The sequence below is a fragment of the Capricornis sumatraensis genome, chromosome 4 (assembly GCF_032405125.1).
Source record: "Capricornis sumatraensis isolate serow.1 chromosome 4, serow.2, whole genome shotgun sequence".
Taxonomy (NCBI): domain Eukaryota; kingdom Metazoa; phylum Chordata; class Mammalia; order Artiodactyla; family Bovidae; genus Capricornis; species Capricornis sumatraensis.
The window spans coordinates 102612077-102633962 of NC_091072.1; the positions used below are offsets into that span (position 1 = coordinate 102612077).

The window sequence follows — 21886 nt, forward strand, 5'->3', positions numbered from 1 at the left end:
AATATACCTTACCTGTTGAGGATCAAATCTTAAATCCTTCATTAAATTAGAGATTTTGTTCCTTTGCTTTCCCCAATTTGTGAAAAAATCTTGTCTTTCCTTGTTTTTCATGACCTTAATATATTTGAAGAGTACTGAGCAGGTAGTTTTTAGAATTCTTCCCAATTTTTCTGGTGTTTTCTCCAATCGTTTTGAGGTTCTATAGTTTCTGTGGACCACATTTTGTCATAAAGAAGGCTGAGCACTGAAGGATTGACACTTTTGAACTGTGGTATTGGAGAAGACACTTAGGAGTCCCTTGGACTGCAAGGAGATCAAACCAGTCAATCCTAAAGGAAATCAATCCTGAATATTCATTGGAAGGACTGATGCTGAAGCTGAAGCTCCAATACTTTGGCCACCTGATGTTTAGGGTTGATTCATTGGAAAAGACCCTGATGCTGGGAAAAATTGAGGGCAGGAGAAGTGGGCAAAAGAGGATGAGATGATTAGATGGCATCACTGACTCAATGGACATGAGTTTGAGCAAGCTCCAGGAGATGGTGAAGGACAGTGAAGTCTGGCGTCCTGCAATCCATGGGGTCACGAGTTGTACAAACTGGGCAGATGAACAACAATAGCAACAAGCTTCTGTGGAAAATACTACAGAGGCAGTATGCCCTTTTCAGTACTTCAGGGAGAATATGTTATCTAGATGTCTTATCACTGATGTTAATTTTGTTAAATGCAGTTAATTGCTATCTTTTAGGGCTTTGCATCATAAAGATTTCCCTCTGAAATTGCTTTGGGGGAAATACACAGGTTGTAAGCTGTAGCAGAAGATATCATTCTATGATCTTATGATTAGTTCTCAGTGTTTTAGTGAGCCTAGAAGGGCCTTCAAAAATGTTTTTGGTAAAGTCTTTTCCCTTGGAATATATAGGTCATTGTATGAAGAATAGTTGGGGATTATTTCAGAATGGTTCCTCTTCCTGTTTCTTGCCTGAATCAGGAGATCTTTCTTAGCTTCTCAGCTTGAACACCTGGTGGCTTTAGTGGAGGCAAAACCTACAGAAGAGTGGGGACCCCCTTTCAATGATAATCCTTAGATAGTTCTCACTCTCAGCCTAGTAAGTGCTCAGTCTCCAGTGATTTGTCAAAGTTTTGATATGTTATAATTCCATGTTATTTTGTTTAAACTACATTTTAATAATTTTATTTTATTTCATTTGACCTGTGGATTGCATAGTAAGATATTTACCTTGAAAATAGTGGATTTTCCAGATATCTTGCCATATTAATTTCTAAATTAATTACACAATCTTCAGTAAACATACAATATATGACTTTAATCTTATAAATTTCTTGAGACTTATTTGTCACTCAGAATAAGATCTAGTAAGACAATGCATTATGTTATTTTGGAAAGAATAAGTATTCTTTGATGTTGAGTGGAATGTTCTAAAAATGTCAATTTGGTCAGTTTGATTGATAAGGTTGTTCAAATCTTTCATATATTTCCAATTAACAAAAAAACTTTTTCTATCAATTATTGAGTGAACCGAAACTTCTGACTGTAATTGCACATTTGAATGCTGGTGTCAGATTCAAATCTGTCAAATTGTGTTGAGTGTGCAACCAAAAGTTGATTATGTAGTTTGGTAAAAGTCAGTGAAATCATTCTGTGAAAATCACTTGAGTATATAGAACCTACAATGAAGTTTATTTCATGTTTTATTATTTGTAAATTAGATTAGTAAAATTTATACTATAACTGCATTTTTTCCCTGATAACTGCTTGTTAAACATCAGCACACTGTTTCTCTGAACACATGCATTGAAGGGTCTGGACTTTATTGAGCACTAGATTCCATGAGTCATATCTATGTCAACAAATGCAAAGCAGTATTTACATTTATGTAGAATCTCTGAAGCAAAAACTAAAAACATAAAAAGTCTCATAAAGCAAAGAGACAAGCAAAAATGTAATTCTGGAATAACTGGAAAATTCACACCTATGATGCAAACGTGATGGACAGGGAGGCCTGGCATGCTGCAGTCCACGTGGTCACAAAGAGTTAGACACATCTTAGCGACTGAACAACAATAAAATGATGCCTGAGAGCCCAGTATACATCCCAATTCTACCTGAGGCTATTGTCAAATTGAGTAAAACACTTTCAACAAGCAGATGTAGTAAATGGTTTTGTTGAGACAAGAAAATGTAAAGGTCATATGGACGTTGTAAACATTCATACTCTCAGAAATTGTTAATTTTTTTCATATTTTTCATTAGGTGCAACCCTGTTTCTATAAACAATTCTTAAAAGAGCTCATTTTTTAATGGTGAGGAAATAAACTCAAGTATTGAGTTTCTAATAAATATTAAGGAAAAGTACTCTGATGGAAATTATTACATTTGCTTATACATTCCTTGTACAAGAAGATAGAAAATAAATGCATAGATGAATACTAAATGCAAATTTATTCTTGCTAGTGTAAAGGTATAATAAGAACTTATGGAGAAGATTTATTATGTCAAGGTTTCAATAGTGCAAATGTGCTTAAATCCACAAACCTCAAAGTTCACAAAATTCTGAAATAATTTACACACACACACATATGTGTATATATATATATATAAATATATAAGAATGTAACTATAAAAACACTGAAAAACATTTCAAGATATCATTAATATATCAGAAAATGTGAGAACTATCTGGGTGAAGCATATGTTTAAATTGTCTAAAAAGTCAAAGACGTGCTATCGGATTTTAGGCAGAAAAAGGCATGCCAGGTTATTTCCATTGGAGTATTTGATGAGCTCCAGACTAACCATTGGCAAATTAAAAGCAAATAATGGGCTGTGGGTCAATCACCTGTGTTGTTAGTTAAAGATGATTCATGTTGAGGTATTGGGGTCTTACAGAAATGTCAACTCCATATTTGTAGTAACTTTGAAATTTAGTCCAAAAACCATATTAAATATTAAAATATGGACTTCACAATGAAGTTATAATGTCAGTGCCCCAAATAGAATAGATCAGCATACATAATGTAAAAAGCATAGGAGATACAAAGATAAATAGAAACACACTAGATGGAGGAGACTTTAGTCTCACAGAAGGGTTGTTTTAATACTCTGTGCTGCTGTATTGGGAGAAATCATTTTTTAGAATTGCTTGATGATAACTTGTATTTAGGTCTTGATTGATGCCCACAGGGAAAGCTCTTCAGTGATTGTTAAATCTAAATTTTGGAATTTTTATTCACTGCCATTCTAGTTTATGTGACATCAGATCACTTGTGCACAGAAAATTTTCAGGGCATGTAAATATAAAGAAGATTGTGAATCAATTGAGATCAAAATGAAGTAGAAGGAGACTAAAACCTGAAGGAAACAAAAGTTGAATATAGTAGTGGATGCAGAAATATAAGAATATTAACTGTGTTATAAGATTCCATTTAAAGTTCGGGACATGCATTTCTTTACAATTAAAATTTACTTGAGAAGCATTTCTTGACCAAGTTCTTAAAGGACTGCTTTACCTGCTGGTTCCTTAAGGAGTAAATGAAAGGATTTAGCATTGGGGCAACAGAGGTATTAAGCACTGCTATACCCTTGGTTAAAGCCACCCCTTCTTTGGCTGAAGTTTTGACATACATGAAAATGCAACTTCCATAAGAAATGGAGACAACAATCATGTGTGAGGAACAAGTGGAAAATGCCTTTTTCCTTTGCTCAGCAGAGGGGATCCTCAGAATTGTTTTAAGGATGAATACATAGGAAAGAATCACTAATGTTAGGGTTACCATGAGTGTGAATACTGCCAGGAAAAATGCCATGAGCTCTAGGAAGGCTGTGTCTGTGCAGGAGATCAGTAGCATGGGGGAAGAATCACAGGCAAAGTGGTCAATGATGTTGGAATCACAGAAATCCAATTGAAGTCCCATGATCACAGGTGGGAAGATAATGAGAAACCCAGCCAGCCAAGAACTAATGACAAGCTGGTTGCAGATTCTGCTATTCATTATTGTTGTGTAATGCAGTGGCTTACAGATAGCCACATAACGATCATAGGACATGACAGTCAAAAGGAAAAATTCTGTTGAACCAAAGAGTATGAAGAAAAACACTTGAGTCATGCAAGAATTATAGGAAATGGTCATATCCCCTGTCACAATGCTGACCAGAAATCTAGGAATACATACTGTTGTGAATGAGATTTCTAGGAAGGAGAAATTCCGAAGGAAGAAATACATGGGTGTTTTGAGGTGTGGGTCTACCAGAGTAAGGGTGATAATTGTCAAGTTTCCACTTATACTCAGTATGTATGTGCAAAATAGAAATAGAAAAATCAAAACATTTAGCTCTGGATCATCTGTTAATCCCAGAAGAATGAACTCTTTCACAGAGGTGTGATTTTTCATTTCTTATTACTGACTTATTCCAAGTCTATAAATGCAAAAAGAAGCAAGATTTAGTGAGTATGGTTTTACGGATTTTACCTTTTTAAAAATCACTTCTGTTGGTTTAAGAAGTGTGTGCGTGTGTGTGTGCTTTGTGATTATGTCATGTCCCACTCTTTGAGACCCCATGGATTATAGCCCACCAGGCGCCTCTGTCCACAGAGAGTCTCCTGACAAGAATACTGGAGTGGGTTGCCATGCCCTCCTCCAGGCGATCTTCTCAACCCAGGGATTGCACCCAGGTCTCCCATATTGCGGATGGATTCTTTACTCTCTGAACCCCAGGGAAGCCCAAGAATATGGAGTGGGTAGCCTATCTCTTCTCCAGGGGAACTTCCTGACCCAGAAATTGAACTGGGGTCTCCTGCATTGCAGGTGGATCTTTACCAGCTGAGCTACCAGGGATGCCCATATATATGTATATAAATAATGGAGAAGTAAATTAGACACCAAATTTTACTGAATTTTGAAAATAGATCTAAGCCAGGAGAAGAAAACTTACATCTTCTAGACCACCAGCCTTTTCATATTGAGTGAGTCACTTGATAGGCCTAATAATCATATCTGTGTAAGAAAAATATACCTATCACAAGTGTTTCAGTTTCTTTTCAGAGTTTGATCATATGCATAAAAATTTAGGTAGAACATTATAAAATATCTAATCCTCAATCACCATTTTTCTGAAAATAAAACATTTTGAAGTTTGTCTTTTCAGAGAGTTAGTTTCCACATGTTTAAATCTTTAATATCATTCTTGCCTACATAGAAAATTAATAACAACAAAAGGATCAGAGCCATAAAAATTAATATGCATATACTCCTGGATAAGCTGAGAAGTTAAAGTTTTTCTTTCACGTTAAACAACAATATATTACTTTTCAGAAGAGATTCTTACAAGCAAAGTTAATTGATCTAAGTATAAATTCATTAGAAAATGAGAAAAATAAATGAGGTGCTATAAGAAAAATATACTTACAATTATATAATCCCATGTGGTAGCAATTTGACTGTTCAAACCCAAGTAATCTGTTGCTTTAATTTGAGTGTCAGTGTGGAATCTTTACTTATGGGTATTTCTTAGAATTTCCAACTTGTTTCTGCCTTTGATTTTTCTATGCAATAGCATATTTATATAGCATGTAGGTGGAATTTGGCAATATGATCCTGGCTGCGTAGTGTGAGATGGACATATTGAAGGATAAATCCAGTAGAAAATGTATTCCTGAAATTGACGAGGTCCTAACAGAACAGTGACATAGTCCCAGTTATTGGTAGAAGGTGTTCCAGCCAGAAGACAAGCAAAGAGTTCAAGAGGTCCCTCAGGAAAGGATTGGTGACAGTGACAGAGGCTCTGTGGCAGTCCCACGTAGTCAATTCATGTTGAGTCTGAAAGGCTGAGACTCGGATAGTGCTGCAAGATTTTTTATTGAGTAACAGTGTCTCTGATACTAGCTTATTGTTTAGGAAGACAGCTAGAAGTGCTGGAGATGGGAGAGGGTAGCAGCCAAATGAAAATTTGTCCTAAGTGTTTAAATAGTTGCACAGTAGAACCAACCAGAGGCCAAGCTTTCCTGAAATGTGGGTCAGACTCAAAGAACTAAAAGATAACAGAAAAAGGGAAAGGAAAAGAAGCAAGTGTGATTAGTGCAGTAGTTACTTTCATGAAACAGGCAAATAAAGGTGATAAAGTTATGTACTTTGCTGGTTAATAAAGTGAAGCTCCTAGTTCCTAAGGAGAGAGCTCAAACTTTCTGAGTGAGAATTGAAAAATAGAAGCTCTGGAAAAGAGATGTAATGCATGGTGTATTAGTAGAAACTTGTGAGAAAAAATGCACTTGAAACTATTCCACATTTCACCATCTAAGGCCAGGCATTTAGTACCTCATTTCCCAAAAATTTCATAAAAGTAGCAGTGGCCTAACCTTAGATGCAAGGAAAATCTAGCAATATAATATCTTACTTGGCTTTCAGTAACCTTTGTGAAAGAAGGATGGTTTATAATTTTTGTTTTCACTTGTTTACCTTCCAGGGGTGAGGACTAGAATGTCTAACTACTGTTTCCAAAACAAACAGACTGGTTTTTACCTGTTTTTTTTTTTTTTTTCTTCTCAAAATAGCCACAGGGGATTGTTGCAGTGAAACAGAATTCAAATGCCTCTGGAGAGATATGGTGCTTATTAGTTCAACATAAATTTAGTTGAATAATTTTAATTAGGTGTCCTTGGGAAATAATTAAAAAAAACATTAAATGTCAGAGGACAACTGCAAAAAGTAACAGCTAAGAAGTATCAATCTTTGAAATTTTGGATTTTGTATTGTCAGTGTTATTTTATTTTTGCTTGATATAAATGTCTGCTGAGGTACTATATTTCAATTAATGTAAACTTGTGAAGAAGCAGAAAATAGTAAGAGGAAAGGGCAACCAGGAGACTCAATGCACTGTTCAAATGTTTTGTTATAAAGTTATTCAAGATTCCTTTACATGGGTAATTAATGTATCAGTCTCATGTGTTAATTTTTTCAATTTTTTCTTAGATCAGTGTGAGTTCATGGATATTTATTTTATACCTTGAATTATAACCATTGCTAATTTATCTTGTTGCTAGATTTTTTCTCAGCTTTGGCCATTGGGAGCCCTTTCAATGGGCTGCTGCTTTTTTTGACCTACTGCTATCATGGTGCTTAAAAAAAAAAAAAAAAAGGCCCTTCTTTATTTTCTGGAATTATAAGATGCTTCAGGATCATCATGTATATTCCTTACCACAGCCCTCAGTTATTTCTTCAATGATGCCTGGATTCTTTAGGATTAAAGTGTTAGTCACTCAGTCCTGTCTGACTCTCTGTGACCCCATGAATGTAGCCCAACAGGTTCCTCTGTCCATGGAATTCTCCAGGTAAAAATACTGGAGTGAGTCATCATAGAAACCAGGAGCCCGGGTCTGGGTGTGTTCATGGCTGTCATGTGCCGTTGATTTTAGGTCCTCTAACAGGACAGAACCAGGAAAACATATGAGACTGCGAACCTGTGTATCAATATGTATGTATAATCTTTATGCTACCTTCTGGATATATACTAAACTAAAAACGAATCTATATTGTTATCTTCATTACCAGATACATTATAATAACTTCAGGTCTTCTTCTCTGTAAGCTCCCACTGCAAAAGTAAGATTCTTCGCACCCACTATCCATATACTTAAATCTTCAGTACCTGTTTATTTATATAATATTATCAAAATTATTGACCTATACAATGATGGGAAAACCCTTTATTAACTAGACTGTAGAATTTATGTACCTTTTCTTTGTTTTTAGTCTTACAAATTTCAATCATTTTGAAGCTACTTAGGTCAGCAACTTTCAACCCTATTCCCTTCAGTGAGATTATTGCAGACATTTAAGATACAGCAGCCATGAAATTAAAAGACTCTTACTCCTTGGAAGAAAAGTTATGACCAACCTAGATAGCATATTCAAAAGCAGAGATATTACTTTTCCAACCAAGGTCCGTCTAGTCAAGGCTATGGTTTTTCCAGTGGTCATATATGTATGTAAGAGTTGGACTGTGAAGAAAGCTGAGCTCCGAAGAATTGATGCTTTTGAACTGTGATGTTGGAGAAGACTCCTGAGAGGCCCTTGGACTGCAAGGAGATCCATTTAGTCCATTCTAAAGGCGATCAGTCCTGGGTGTTCTTTGGAAGGAATGATGCTAAAGCTGAAACTCCAGTACTTTGGCCACCTCATGCAAAGAGTTGACTCATTGGAAAAGACTCTGATGCTGGGAGGGATTGGGGGCAGGAGGAAGATGGGAGGGCAGAGAATGAGATGGCTGGATTGCATCACCAACTCAATGGACATGAATTTGAGTGAACTCCAGGAGTTGGTGATGGACAGGGAGGCCTGGTATGCTGCGATCCATGGGGTCGCCAAGTCAGACATGACTGAGCGAGTGAACTGAACTGAACTGAACTGAAGATACAGTTGTTTTCGGAGTCGTATTCTGCATTCCAGTCTGTGATCCCCCAACCTCTTAAGTGATTTTTTTAAACATTTGTGTAAATTAAGATTTACTACCCGCCCCGCCGCCAACCCCCCCCCCCCCCCCGAAGGAACCTTTTTGGTTACACTGTGTCTTCATTTCTTCAGGAGAGCTTTCTCTAGTTGTGATGAGAGAGAATTATTCTCTTAGTTGTGTGCACAGGCTCCTCATTGCAGTGGCCTCTTTTGTGAAACACAGGCTCTAGGGTGTGGGCTCAGTAGTTGTGATGCATGGGCTTGGTTGCTTCGTGGCATGCAGTTCCATTTAGACCAGCATCAAATAGGTGTTCTCTAATTGGCAGTTGGATTGTTAACCACTGGGCCACCAGAGAAACCCAAGGTTTACTCTTTGGAATGTAATTTTCTATAAATTTTGAAAAATGCATAGGACCATGAATTCATCATTACAATATTAAACAAAATAGTTTCTTTGCCTCTAAGTCCCCATTCATGTCATCTATGTAATCTTCTATTTCTCAACAATCCCTGACAGCCATTGATCTTTTTAGATAATGTATTGTTTTTGTTTTTCTAGAATATCATATAACTGAAATCATACATTATGTTGCCTTTTCAAACCGGTTTCATTCAGTTAGAAATGTTGATTTATGGTTCATCTATGTCTTTTCACCGTTTGATAGCCATTACTTTCTTTCATTGAATATATAGATGAACCACTTTTTTTTTTTTAATCCATTTCCCTATGTAGGAGCATCTTGAATACTTCTAGTTTTGGTGATTATAAATAAAGCTTCTAGGAACTATTTGAATTCACTTTTTGTGTAGACTTGAGTTTTCAAATCAATTGAGTAAGTATCTAGAACTGCAATTGCAGGATTATGTGGAAAATCATACTTAGATTCTTTTATTATTTTTGACACTTAGCTTTTGAGATATCAGTTCCCCCCTGGGGACTGAACCTGGGCCATGGCAATGAAAGCCTAGAATCTTAACCACTTGGCCACCAGGTAACTTAGAAACTCCCCATATCTTAAAAATTTTTTTTAATTTTTTTCTTCTTTTTTAAAATATAAATTTATTTAATTTATTTTGAGGCTAATTACTTTACAATATTGTATTGGTTGTAAGCCAGAAAGAAAAACACCAATACAGTATACTAATGCATATATATGGAGTTTATAAAGATGGTAACGATAACCCTGTATGTGAGACAGCAAAAGAGTCACAGATGTATAGAACAGTCTTTTGGACTCTGTGGGAGAGGGAGAAGGTGGGATGATATGGGAGAATGGCATTGAAACATGTATAATGTCATATATGAAACGAATCACCAGTCCAGGTTTGATGCATGATAATTTTTTTGTTGTTGTTTAATTGGAAATAATTGCTTTACAATATTGTGTTGGTTTCTACCATATGTGAGTATAGGTATAGTCTTTTAAGAAACTGAGAAATGTCTCCTAAAGTGATATATCATTTTGTGTTACCATTTTCAGTGAATGAAAATATCAGACTTCCTGTTACCTGCATTATCTCTAGCAATTGGTATTGTTAATGTTTTACAGTTGAGTCATAATATGTGCATAAAGATAGCACATTATTGATTTAATTTGCAATTATCTAAGGACAGTGATGACTAACATCTTTTCATTTTAATCCCTTAGATTCAAGGAACTAGATCTGATAGACAGAGTCCCTGAAGAACTTGGACAGAGGTTCCTAACAGTATAGAAGTCAGTGACCAAAACCATCTCAAAGGAAAAAAATGCAGAAGGAGAGTGGTTGTATGAGGAGGCTTTACAAATAGCTGAGAAATGAAGAAAAATAAAAAGCAAGGGCGAAAAGAAAAGATATACCCAACTGAATGCAGAGCTCCAGAGAAAAGCAAAGAAAGAAAAGAAACCTTCTTAAATGAACAGTGGAGAGAAGTAGAGGGAAATAAAAGAATGGAGATGACTAGAGATCTCTTCAAGAAAATGAGAGATCAAGGGAATATTTCAGGCAAAGATGGACATGATAAAGGACAGAAATGGTAAGGACCTAACCAAAGCAAGAGAGATTAAGAAGAGGTGGCAAGAATACATAGAAGAAATATAGAAAAAATTCCTTAACGATGTCTTAAAATAACCATGAAGGTGTGGTCATGCACCTAGAGCCAGACATCCTGGAGTGTGAAGGCAAGTGGGCCTTAGGAATTATGACTATGAAGTAAACTAGTGGAAGTGATGGAATTCCAGTTGAGCTATTGCAAATCTTAAATGATGGCTCTGTTAAAGGGCTACACTCGATATGTAAGAAAATTTGGAAAGCTCAGTAGTGGCCATAGGACTGGAAAAGCTCAGTTTTCATTCCAGCTCCAAAGAAGAGCAATGCCAAAGAACATCAAACTGCCATAGAATTTCACTCATTACACATGCTAGCAAAGTTATTCTCAAAATCCTTCAAGCTAGACTTCAGCAGTATGAAAAATGAGAACTTTCAGATGTGCAAGCTGAATTTAGAAAAGACAGATAAAGCAGATCAAATTGCTAATATCTGCTGGATGTTAGAAACAGAAAGGGAATTCCAGAAATATATGTACTTCTGCTTTATTGACTATGCTAAAGCCTTTTACTCTGTGGATTACAACATACTGGGGAAAATTCTTAAAGACATTGGAATACCGGACTACCTAACTCATCTCCTGAGAAACCTATATGTGGTCAAGAAGCAACCGTTAGAACTGGACATGGAATAAGTGACTGGTTCAAAATTGAAAAATAGTATAACAAGGTTGTATTGTCATACTGTTTTTTTAACTTTCATGAAGAGTACATCATGTGAAATGTCAGGCTGGATGAATCACAACCTGGAATCAAGATTTCTTGGAAGAAATATCAACAACCTCAAATATGCAAACAATATCACTCTAGTGGCAGGAAGTGAACTAAAGAGCCTCTTGTTGAGGGTGAAATAGGAGAGTGAAAAAGCTAGCTTAAAACTTGATACAGCCACTCTGGAAGATAGTATGGAGATTCCTTAAAAATCTAGGAATACAACCACAGTATGAACAAGCAATCGCACTCTTAGGCATATAACCTGAGAAAACCAAAATTGAAAGAGACACATGTATCCAATTGGTCATTGCAACACTATTTACAATATCTAGAATATGGAAGCAATGTAGATGCCCATTGACAGATGAATGGATAAAGAAGTAGTGGTATATATACACAATGGAATATTACTCAGCCGTAAAAGGGAACACATTTGAGTCAGTTCTAATGAGGTGGATGAACCTAGAACCTATTATACAGAGTGAACTGAGTCAGAAAGAGAAAGATAAATATCATATTCTAACACATATATATGGAATCTAGAAAAATAGTACTGCAGAATTTACTTACAGGGCAACAGTGAAGAAACAGACACAGAGAATAGACTATGGACAAGGGGAAGGGGGAGGAGAGGGTGAGATGTGTGGAAAGAGTAACATGGAAAATTACATTACCATATATAAAATAGATAGCCAACTGAATTTGCTTATGGCTCAGGATACTCAAAGAGGGGCTCTGTATCAACCTAGAGGGGTGGGATGGGAAGGGAGATGGGAGGGAGGTTCAAAAGGGAGGAGATATATGTATACCTATGGGTGCTTCATGTTGAGGTTTGACAGAGAACAGCAAAATCTATAAAGCAATTATCCTTCAATAAAAAATAAATTAATTAAAAGAAAAAATAAAAACACTCAACATTGAAGAAAATAAGATCATGGCATTTGGTCCAAAAATCTTCATGGTAAATATAGAAGGGATAAAAAAAAGGAATCATTGTCAGATATTTTCTTGGGCTGCAAAATCACTGCAGATTGTTACTGCTGCCATGAATTTGAAAGACACTTACTCCTTGAAAGAAAAGTGATAACACACCTAAACAGCATATTAAGAATCAGACATAACTTTGCAGGCAAAGGTCTCTATTGTCAAAGCTATTATTTTTCCTGTAGTCATGTATGGATTTGAGGGTTGGACCAGGAATAAGGCTGTTGTTGTTCAGTCGCTCACTTTTTTGTGACTCTTTGGGACCCCCATGGACTACAGCACACCAGGCTTCCCTGTCCTTCATCATCTTCCAGAGTTTGCTCAACTTGATGTCTGTCAAGTCAGTAATGCCATTCAAGAATCTCATTCTCTTGGCCCCTTCTCCTCCTGCCCTCAACCTTTCCCAGCATCAGACTATTTTCCAGTGAATCAGCTCTTCACATCAGGTGGTCAGAGTATTGAAGCTTCAGCTTCAGCATCAGTCCTTCCAATGAATATTCAGGGTTGATGTCTTTAGAACTGACTGATTTGATCTTCTTGCTGTCCAAGGGACTCTCAAGAGTCTTCTCCAATGCCACGGTTCAAAGGCATCAATTCTTTGGTGCTCAGCCATTTTTTTATTGTCCACCTCTCACATCCGTACATGAATATGGCAAAAAACCATAGCTTTGACTATATTGACATTTGTTGGCAAAGTAGTCTTCTTTTTAATATGCTATCTAGGTTTGTCATAGCTTTCCTTCCAAAGAGCAAGCACCTTTTAACTTCATGGCTGCAGTCAGCATCTGCAGTGGTTTTGGAGCCCAAGAAAATAAAGTCTTTCACTGTTTCCATTGTTTCCCTATTTGCCATGAAGGGATGGGACCAGATGCCATGATCTTAATTTTTTGAATGTTGAGTTTTAAGCCAGCTTTCTTCACGCTCCTCTTTCACTTTCATCAATAAGCTCTTTAGTTCCTTTTCTCTCTGTCCTGTTAAAGTGGTATCATTTGCCTATCTGAGGATGGTGATATTTCTCCTGGCAATCTTGATTCCAGCTTGTGAGTCATCTAGCCCAGTATTTTGCATGATGTACTCTGCATAGAAGTTAAATAAGCAGGCTGACAATACACTCTTGATGTACTCCTTTTCCAATTTGGAACCAGTCTGTTGTTTCTATGTATGGTTCTAACTATTGCTTCTTGTCCTGCATACAGTCTTCTCAGGAGATAGGTAAGGTTGTCTGGCATTCCTTTCTCTTTAAGAATTTTACAGTTTCTTGTGATCAACACATTCAAAGGCTTTACTGTCATCAGTGAAGCAGCAGTAGATAATTTTCTGGACTTCTCTTGCCTTTTCTATGATCCAGTGGAGGCTGGTAATTTGATTTTTGGTTCCTTTGCCTTTTCAGAATCCAGTTGTACATCTGGAAGTTCTTATTTCTCATACTGCTGAAGTCCAGCTTGAAGGATTTTGAGCATAATCTTGCTAGCATGTGAAATGAGTGCAGTTGTACGGTAGTTTGAATATTCTTTGACATTGTCTTTCTTTAAGATTGGCGTGAAAATTGGCCATTTCCTGTCCTGTGGTCACTGCTGAGTTCCAAATTTGCTAGCATATTTAGTGCAGCTCTCTAGCAGCATCATATTTTAGGATTTGAAATAGTTCTGCTAGAATTCCATCACCTCCATTAGCTTTGTATATGATAATGCTTCCTAAAGCCCACTTGACTTTGCATTCCAGGATGTCTACCTCTAGGTGTCTAGCCACACCATTATGGCTATCCAGGTAATTAAGAACTTTTTTGTATGTTTTTTCAGTGTATTCTTGCATGCTCTCTTTTGCTTGTTTTATATTCTTGCCATTTCTGTCTTTTATTGTGCCCAGGTATGCATGAAGCATTTCTTGGTATCTCTAATTTTCATGAAGCAATTTCTAGTATTCCCATCTATTATTTCCCTGTATTTCATTGCATTTTTCACTTATGAATGTTTTCTTATTTCTCTTTATTATTCTCTGGAACTCTGCATTCAGTTGGGTATAATCTTTCCCTTTCTCCTCTGCCTTTCACTTCTCTCTGTCTTTTTTTTTTCTTTATCCCTAAATTTTATTTATATTTTAAATATAAATTTATTTACTTTAATTGGAGGTTAATTTCTTTACAATATTGTATTGGTTTTGCCACACATCAACATGAACCCACCACAGGTATACACATTTTCCCTATCCTGAACCCCCCTCCCTCCTCCCTCTCCATACCATCCCTCTGGGTCATCTCAGTGCACCAGCCCCAAGCATCCAGTATCATGCACCGAACCTGGACTGGTGATTCATTTCTTACATGATATTATACATGTTTCAATGCCATTCTCCCAAATCATCCCACCCTTGCCCTCTCCCACAGAGTCCAAAAGACTGTTCTATACATCTGTGACTCTTTTGATGTCTTGCAACAGGGTTATTGTAACCATCTTTCTAAATTCCATATATATTTGCGTTAGTATACTGTATTGGTGTTTTTCTTTCTGGCTTACTTCACTATGTATGATCGGCTCCAGTTTCATCCACCTCATTAGAACTGATTCAAATGTATTCTTTTTAATGGCTGAGTAATACTCCATTGTGTATATGTACCACTGCTTTCTTATCCATTCATCTGCTAATGGGCACCTAGGTTGCTTCCACGCCCTGGCTATTGTAAACTGTGCTGTGATGAATACTGAGGTAAATGTGTCTCTTTCAATTCTGGTTTCCTCAGTGTGTATGCCCAGCAGCGGGATTGCTGGGTCATAAGGCAATTCTATTTCCAGTATTTTAAGGAATCTCCACACTGTTCTCCATAGTGGCTGTACTAGTTTGCATTCCCAACAACAGTGTAAGAGGGTTCCCTTTTCTCCACACCCTCTCCAGCATTTATTGCTTGTAGACTTTTGGATCAGAGCCATTCTGACTGGTGTGAAATGGTACCTCATGGTGGTCTTGATTTGCATTTCTCTGATAATGAGTGATGTTGAGCATTTTTTCATGTGCTTGTTAGCCATCTGTGTGACATCTTTGGAGAAATGTCTATTCAGTTTTTTGACCCATTTTTTGATCAGGTTGTTTATTTTTCTGGAATTGAGCTGCATAAGTTGCTTGTATATTTTTGAGATTAGTTGTTTGTCACTTGCTTCATTTGCTATTCTGAAGGCTGTCTTTTCAACTTGCTTATAGTTTCCTCTGTTGTGCAGAAGCTTTTATGTTTAACTAGGTCCTATTTGTTTATTTTTGCTTTTATTTCCAGTATTCTTGGAGGTGGGTCATAGAGGATCTTGCTGTGATGTATGTCGGAGACTGTTTCCCCTATGTTCTCCTCTAGGAGTTTTATAGTTTCTGGTCTTACGTTTAGATCTTTAATCCATTTTGAGTTTATTTTTGTGTATGATGTTAGAAAGTGTTCTAGTTTCATTCTTTTACAAGTGGTTGACCAGTTTTCCCAGCACCACTTGTTAAAGAGATTGTCTATAATCCATTGTATATTCTTGCCTCCTTTGTCAAAGATAAGGTGTCCATAGATGCATGGATTTATCTCTGGGCTTTCTATTTTGTTCCATTGACCTATATTTCTGTCTTTGTGCCAGTACCATATTGTCTTGATGACTGTGGCTTTGTAGTAGAGCCTGAAGTCAGGCAGGTTGATACCTCCAGTTCCATTCTTTTTCAAGATTGCTTTGGCTATTGGAGGTTTTTTATATTTCCATACAAACTGTGAAATTATTTGTTCTAGCTCTGTGAAAAATACCGTTGGAAGCTTGATAGGGATAGCATTGAATCTATAGATTGCTTTGGTTTGTATACTCATTTTCACTATATTGATTCTTCCAATCAATGAACACAGTATATTTCTCCATCTATTAGTGTTGTTTTTGATTTATTTCACCAGTGTTTTATAGTTTTCTATATATAGGTCTTTAGTTTCTTTAGGTAGATATATTCCTAAGTATTTTATTCTTTTCATTGCAATGGTGAATGGAATTGTTTCCTTAATTTCTTTTTTTATTTTCTCATTATTAGTGTGTACGAATGTAAGGGATTTCTGTGTGTTGATTTTATATCCTGCAACTTTACTATATTCATTGATTAGCTCTAGTAATTTTCTGGTGGAGTCTTTAGGGTTTTCTATGTAGAGGATCATGTCATCTGCAAACAGTGAGAGTTTTACTTCTTTTCCAATTTGGATTCCTTTTATTTATTTATTTTTTTCTGCTCTGATTGCTGTGGCCAACACTTCCAGAACTATGTTGAATAGTACTGGTGAGAGTGGGCACCCTTGTTTTGTTCCTGACTTTAGGGGAAATGCTTTCAATTTTTCTCCATTGAGGATAATGTTTGCTGTGGGTTTGTCATATGTAGCTTTTATTATGTTGAGATATATTCCCTCTATTCCTGCTTTCTGGAGAGTTTTTATTATAAATGGATGTTGAATTTTGTCAAAGGCTTTCTCTGCCTCTATTGAGACAATCATTTGTCTTTTATTTTTCAATTTGTTACTGTGGTGAATTACATTGATTGATTTGTGGATATTGAAGAATCCTTGCATCCCTGGGATAAAGCCCACTTGGTCATGGTGTATGAGCTTTTTAATGTGTTGTTGGATTCTGATTGCTAGAATTTTGTTAAGGATTTTTGCATCTATGTTCATCAGTGATATTGGCCTGTAGTTTTCTTTTCTTGTGGCATCTTTGTCTGGTTTTGGTATTAGGGTGATCGTGGACTCATAGAATGAGTTTGGAAGTTTACCTTCCTCTGCAATTTTCTGGAAGAGTTCGAGTAAAATAGGTGTTAGCTCTTCTCGAAATTTTTGGTAGAATTCAGCTGTGAAGCCGTCTGGACCTGGGCTTTTGTTTGCTGGAACATTTCTGATTACAGTTTCAATTTCCTTGCTTGTGATGGGTCTGTTAAGATTTTCTATTTCTTCCTGGTTCAGTTTTGGAAAGTTGTACTTTTCTAAGAATGTGTCCATTTCTTCCACGTTGTCCATTTTATTGGCATAAATTGCTGATAGTAGTCTCTTATGATCCTTTGTATTTCTGTGTTGTCTTTTGTGATCTCTCCATTTTCATTTCTAATTTTATTGATTTGATTTTTCTCCTTTCTTTTGGACTCTGTTGGAGAGGGAGAGGGTGGGATGATTTGGGAGATTGGCATTGAAACATGTATAATATCATATAAGAAACAAATTGCCATTCCATATTCAATGCATGATACTGGATTCTTGGGGCTGTTGCACTGAGATGACTCAGAGGGATAGTACAAGGAGGGAGGGGTTTTCAGGATGGGGAACATGTGTATACTTGTTGTGGATTCATGTTGATGTATGGCAAAACCAATACAATATTGTAAAGTAATTAGCCTCCAATTAAAATAAATAAATTTTTATTAAAAAACACATCAAGTGTATTATTTTGAATAATACATGATTACATGGTGTATGGAAAGAGTAACATGGAAACTTACATTACCCTATATAAAATGGATATTCAACAAGAATTTGCTGTATGGCCCAGGAAACTCAAATAGGGGTTCTGTATCAACCTAGAGGAGTGGGGTGGGGAGGGAGATTGAAAGGAAGTTCAAAAGGGAGGGGATACATGTATACCTATGGCTGATTCATCTTGATGTTTGACAGAAAATAATAAAATTTTGTAAAGCATTTAACCTTCAATAAAAAAATAAAAAGAAAAAAAATAAAAATTTTGCAAAAATAGCAAAAATTTGTGAAATTTTTCATATATAAAGTTATTTTTAGTTTTTTTGATGTTCACCATCTCCTGGATAATTCCTGGCATGTATATGTGTTATAAGCTTAAAAAATAGTTTAGGAGTGACAAATGCACACATGAAGAAAATAGCTCCTTCATGTGAGGTAATGACAGTGTCCCTAAACAATGCATGGCCAGCTTCATGAAGCAGAGGGATATGGATCCTTTTCTTGGCAAGGGAGTCTATGTGGTGCTTCCAAATTCACGTTTTGAGTCATCTGAATCTATAGACGCTTCATAGTAATTCTCAGTCCCCAACCTTTCCCAGTCACATGAGACTAATAATTACTTGAGACAGGTGGAAAAGTTGTGAATTAAATCATTTGTAAAATTAAGAAGACTGTAGGACCAGGATTTATTATTGGTAATGCCATCTCATTGGTTATGAGATGACTGAAATATTAAAGTTATACATATATATTTTTTCTTTTAGCTCTCAGATGCATTTGGAAGATGCCAGCACAGTGCATAGGACTCCAATTCATTATGCAAGTTTCTTCGATCTTGTTTTAGTAGGCACTTGATTCTAGGTGACTTCTGCCTTGCTACTGTATCATGTAGAGTACTAAGGTTTCATTGTCTAATGAAGTCATTATTGACTTCAGAAGAAACGCATTAACTAATTGGTTAGATCCTTATTGCTTTGCCCTGGAGAAGGAAATGGCAACCCACTCCAGTATTCTTGCCTGGAGAATCCCATGGACAGAGGAGCTTGGTGGGCTACAGTCCACGGGGTCGCAAAGAGTTGGACACGATTGAGTGACTTCACTTTCACTTCACTTTATTGCTTTGAGAATCTGTTATTTGTATATGCTGTCTATTTATCAAGGACATGTTAGATTAAAAGTTCTATTTTTGTTCTATACATCTGTGGTGCACTGAGACAACCCAGAAGGATGGTGCAGGGAGGGAGGAGGGAGGGGGGGTTCAGAATGGGGATCACGTGTATATCTGTGGTAGATTCATGTTGATGTATGGCAAAACCAATATAATATTGTAAAGTAATTAACCTCCAATTAAAATACATAAATTTATATTTTAAAACAAACAAACAAAAAAGTTATATTTTTGTAAGATTTCCCATTTATTTTTATTACTCATGAAATCTTAAATAATTGTGGTCAATGTAAGTGGTTATTTTATAAAAGTCAACATTGAGGTCTTCTATGGGATGCAAAGATGAACATGGCCATTCTCAAGAGAAATTCACTATAGAGGAGAATTAGGAGGCTACTGAGAATGCCAAGCATGGCTTCCAGAAATCCCTCATGGTCTATACTTTAGCAGAGATTTGGCCTCGACTTTGCTTCATTCCCAGGAGATCAATGTATAAGTATCTTCATAGGTCAAAACAACTGGACATGAAAAATTTGAGCTATTAGTGCAGCCAGAGAGATACTAGATCCTACTTTGAGTATCTATGCTCAAAACACCCAATATTGTCATATTTCTTGCAGTTCTCTCTTTAAATATTGCTCCCTTAAACTTCTAGATCAACTTTATTGAAAAGGAGGATAGTGCATTTCCACACCTTCCATAGCTTTCTGACATTGTTTTTATTTGCTGAACTATTTCCCTTGAGTCACCATAAAATAGAGAAAATTTAATGAAATTTGATTAATGTGACATGTGCTAGTATCTGGCAGGAAAGCAAAGATTTTGCATTTTATTACTCACAGCAGAAATGTGAATATCAGAAATAAGGAGAAGGGATCTGTCATGATTTTAGCAAAACAAATGAACAGAGTGATATATATAGCAGAGATGGGAGTTAAGTGAATAAGTTTGTATATTTGTATGCATAGGAGAGGTTTCCCTACACATTTTTGGAATATCTCTTTGGATCAGTTGCCTCATGCAAAAGACAAATGTGGGGCAGAGCTTCAAGGGAATAAAATGCTTTTTAATAAAGCTTAATAGCTGAGAAATAAGGATGTTCAAATGGAAAATGCAGTGGGCTGCAATCTGGGTGACAGAGGCTCTATGATCTGAGGCAAGTAGCTACTCTTTAGTTTGTACTTTAATAGAAAAAGAAAAGTAGATAAATGCTGCATATCCTTTTAAGCTCGAAATAGAAATTCTCCTATATGTATATTCTTAGAAAATCACAGAAGATACCAAACATTAATGATTTCAATGGAATTATAGACAAATCTTTAAGTGAATATATTTCCTATTAAATAACATAATTCAACTATTTATTCTATCTATTTTATTATAAATACATATATAAGTATAGAGCATTCTCATGTTAAGTTGATAAATAGTTCATAAATATTAATATTAAAATAAAATTAATAATTTAATCATTAAACATTTTAAAGTTTATTTTATTTGCTAAGAAAATCTTTTTAATTGATTTATATCATAAAAACTAATGAGTCATGCACAAAGAAAAATGGGTTGCTACTTTAGTTTTTTAAATTTCATTTTTAATCTTTTAAAGGAAGTGAGATCTTCCATTTCTGCTTTTTAAGTGGTGGCATCTTTTAATAAATACATGGCAGAAAAAAATGAATATTTTATAAGATTATTCCAACAAAATTGCAAGGATTTCCATTAAATGTACAAAATAAAAAGTATACATTTCATTTATCATCTCTCAATAATGTGATTTATTGTATGAAGGTTTTCTAATTAGAATAAGAGAAGTATTATATAAAGCAGGAACCAGGTATATGTTTTAAGATATAAGGAAAATAAGCTATAAAAATGATATCAACAAGAATTAGAATATTTTAGAATTGTATTGATTATAATGACTTTGATAATAATAAATTATACCTTTCATCTCTTCCCTTTTAATACCCCACAGAGATGTTATGGGGAGGGAGGTGGGAGGGGGGTTCATGTTTGGGAACACATGTAAGAATTAAAGATTTTAAAATTAAAAAAAAAAAGTCAAAAAAAAAAAAATAAAAAGAGAGAGAGAGAAATGAGCCACACTGTGATCACAGAGTTTGTCCTCCTAGGCCTTTCTGATGATCCTGTGATTTTCCTTTATTTATCACATATGTATTCAGTGTCACTGGAAACCTGATTATTATCACCCTAACCTGGATGGACTCCCATCTCCAGACACCAATGTATTTCTTCCTCCAAAACTTCTCTTTCTTAGAAGTCTCCTTTACTATTGTGTGCATCCCTAGATTTCTGGGGGCAATTATCACCAGGGACAAGACTATTTCTTACAGTTGTGCAGCCCAACTATTTTTCTCTATTTTCATGGGGGTGACTGAAATTTACGTTCTAACCACCATGTCCTATGACCGCTGTGTTGCCATCTGCAAGCCCCTGCACTAAACAAACCATCATGAGCAGGAAACTCTGCTGCCTGCTTGTGCTCTGCGCATGGCTCAGTGGGTTTCTGACCATTTTCCTGCCCCTTATGCTTCTCTTCCAGCTGGATTACTGTGCTTCCAATGTCACTGATCACTTTTTGTGTGACTATTTCCTCCCTTCACAATTCTCTTGTTCAGATACTTGGCTCCTAGAAGTAATGGGTTTTTACTTTGTTTTGGTTAGTTTGCTGTTCACTTTGGCATTAGTGATTTTGTCTTATATGTACATTGTCAGGACTATTTTGAGAATCCTGTCTGCTAGTCAGAGAAAAACAGGCCTTCTCCACTTGTTCCTCTCACATGATTGTCATCTTCATCTCCTGTGGAAGCTGTATATTCATGTATGCTAATCCCTCGGCCAAAAAATAAGGCATCACTGACAAAAGGAGTAGGTATTCTCAATACTTCTGTAGCCTTCATGCTGAACACCTTCATCTACACTCTGAGAAACCAGCAAGTGAAACAAGCCTTCAAAGACATGGTCTATAAAGCAGTATTTTCTGCCAATAAATGA

General features: G+C 36.0%; 1 protein-coding gene and 1 pseudogene across 1 annotated transcript; one reads left to right on the forward strand and one right to left on the reverse strand.

Moving 5' to 3' along the window:
- Positions 1–987: 987 nt before the first annotated feature.
- On the reverse strand, positions 988–4413 carry LOC138078932 (olfactory receptor 6C76-like). Its single transcript, XM_068971704.1, has 2 exons — positions 3508–4413; positions 988–1005 (listed from the first exon to the last, which is right to left on the reverse strand). The coding sequence occupies exons 1-2, from the start codon at positions 4411–4413 to the stop codon at positions 988–990; spliced, it is 924 nt and encodes a 307-aa protein (XP_068827805.1).
- A 16553-nt stretch (positions 4414–20966) lies between these two features.
- LOC138077782 (olfactory receptor 6C3-like) lies at positions 20967–21886 on the forward strand (annotated as a pseudogene).

Bases quoted from the DNA above. Each gene is read 5' to 3' on its own strand.
- LOC138078932 (XM_068971704.1), bottom strand. From the start codon at position 4,413: ATGAAAAATCACACCTCTGTGAAAGAGTTCATTCTTCTGGGATTAACA.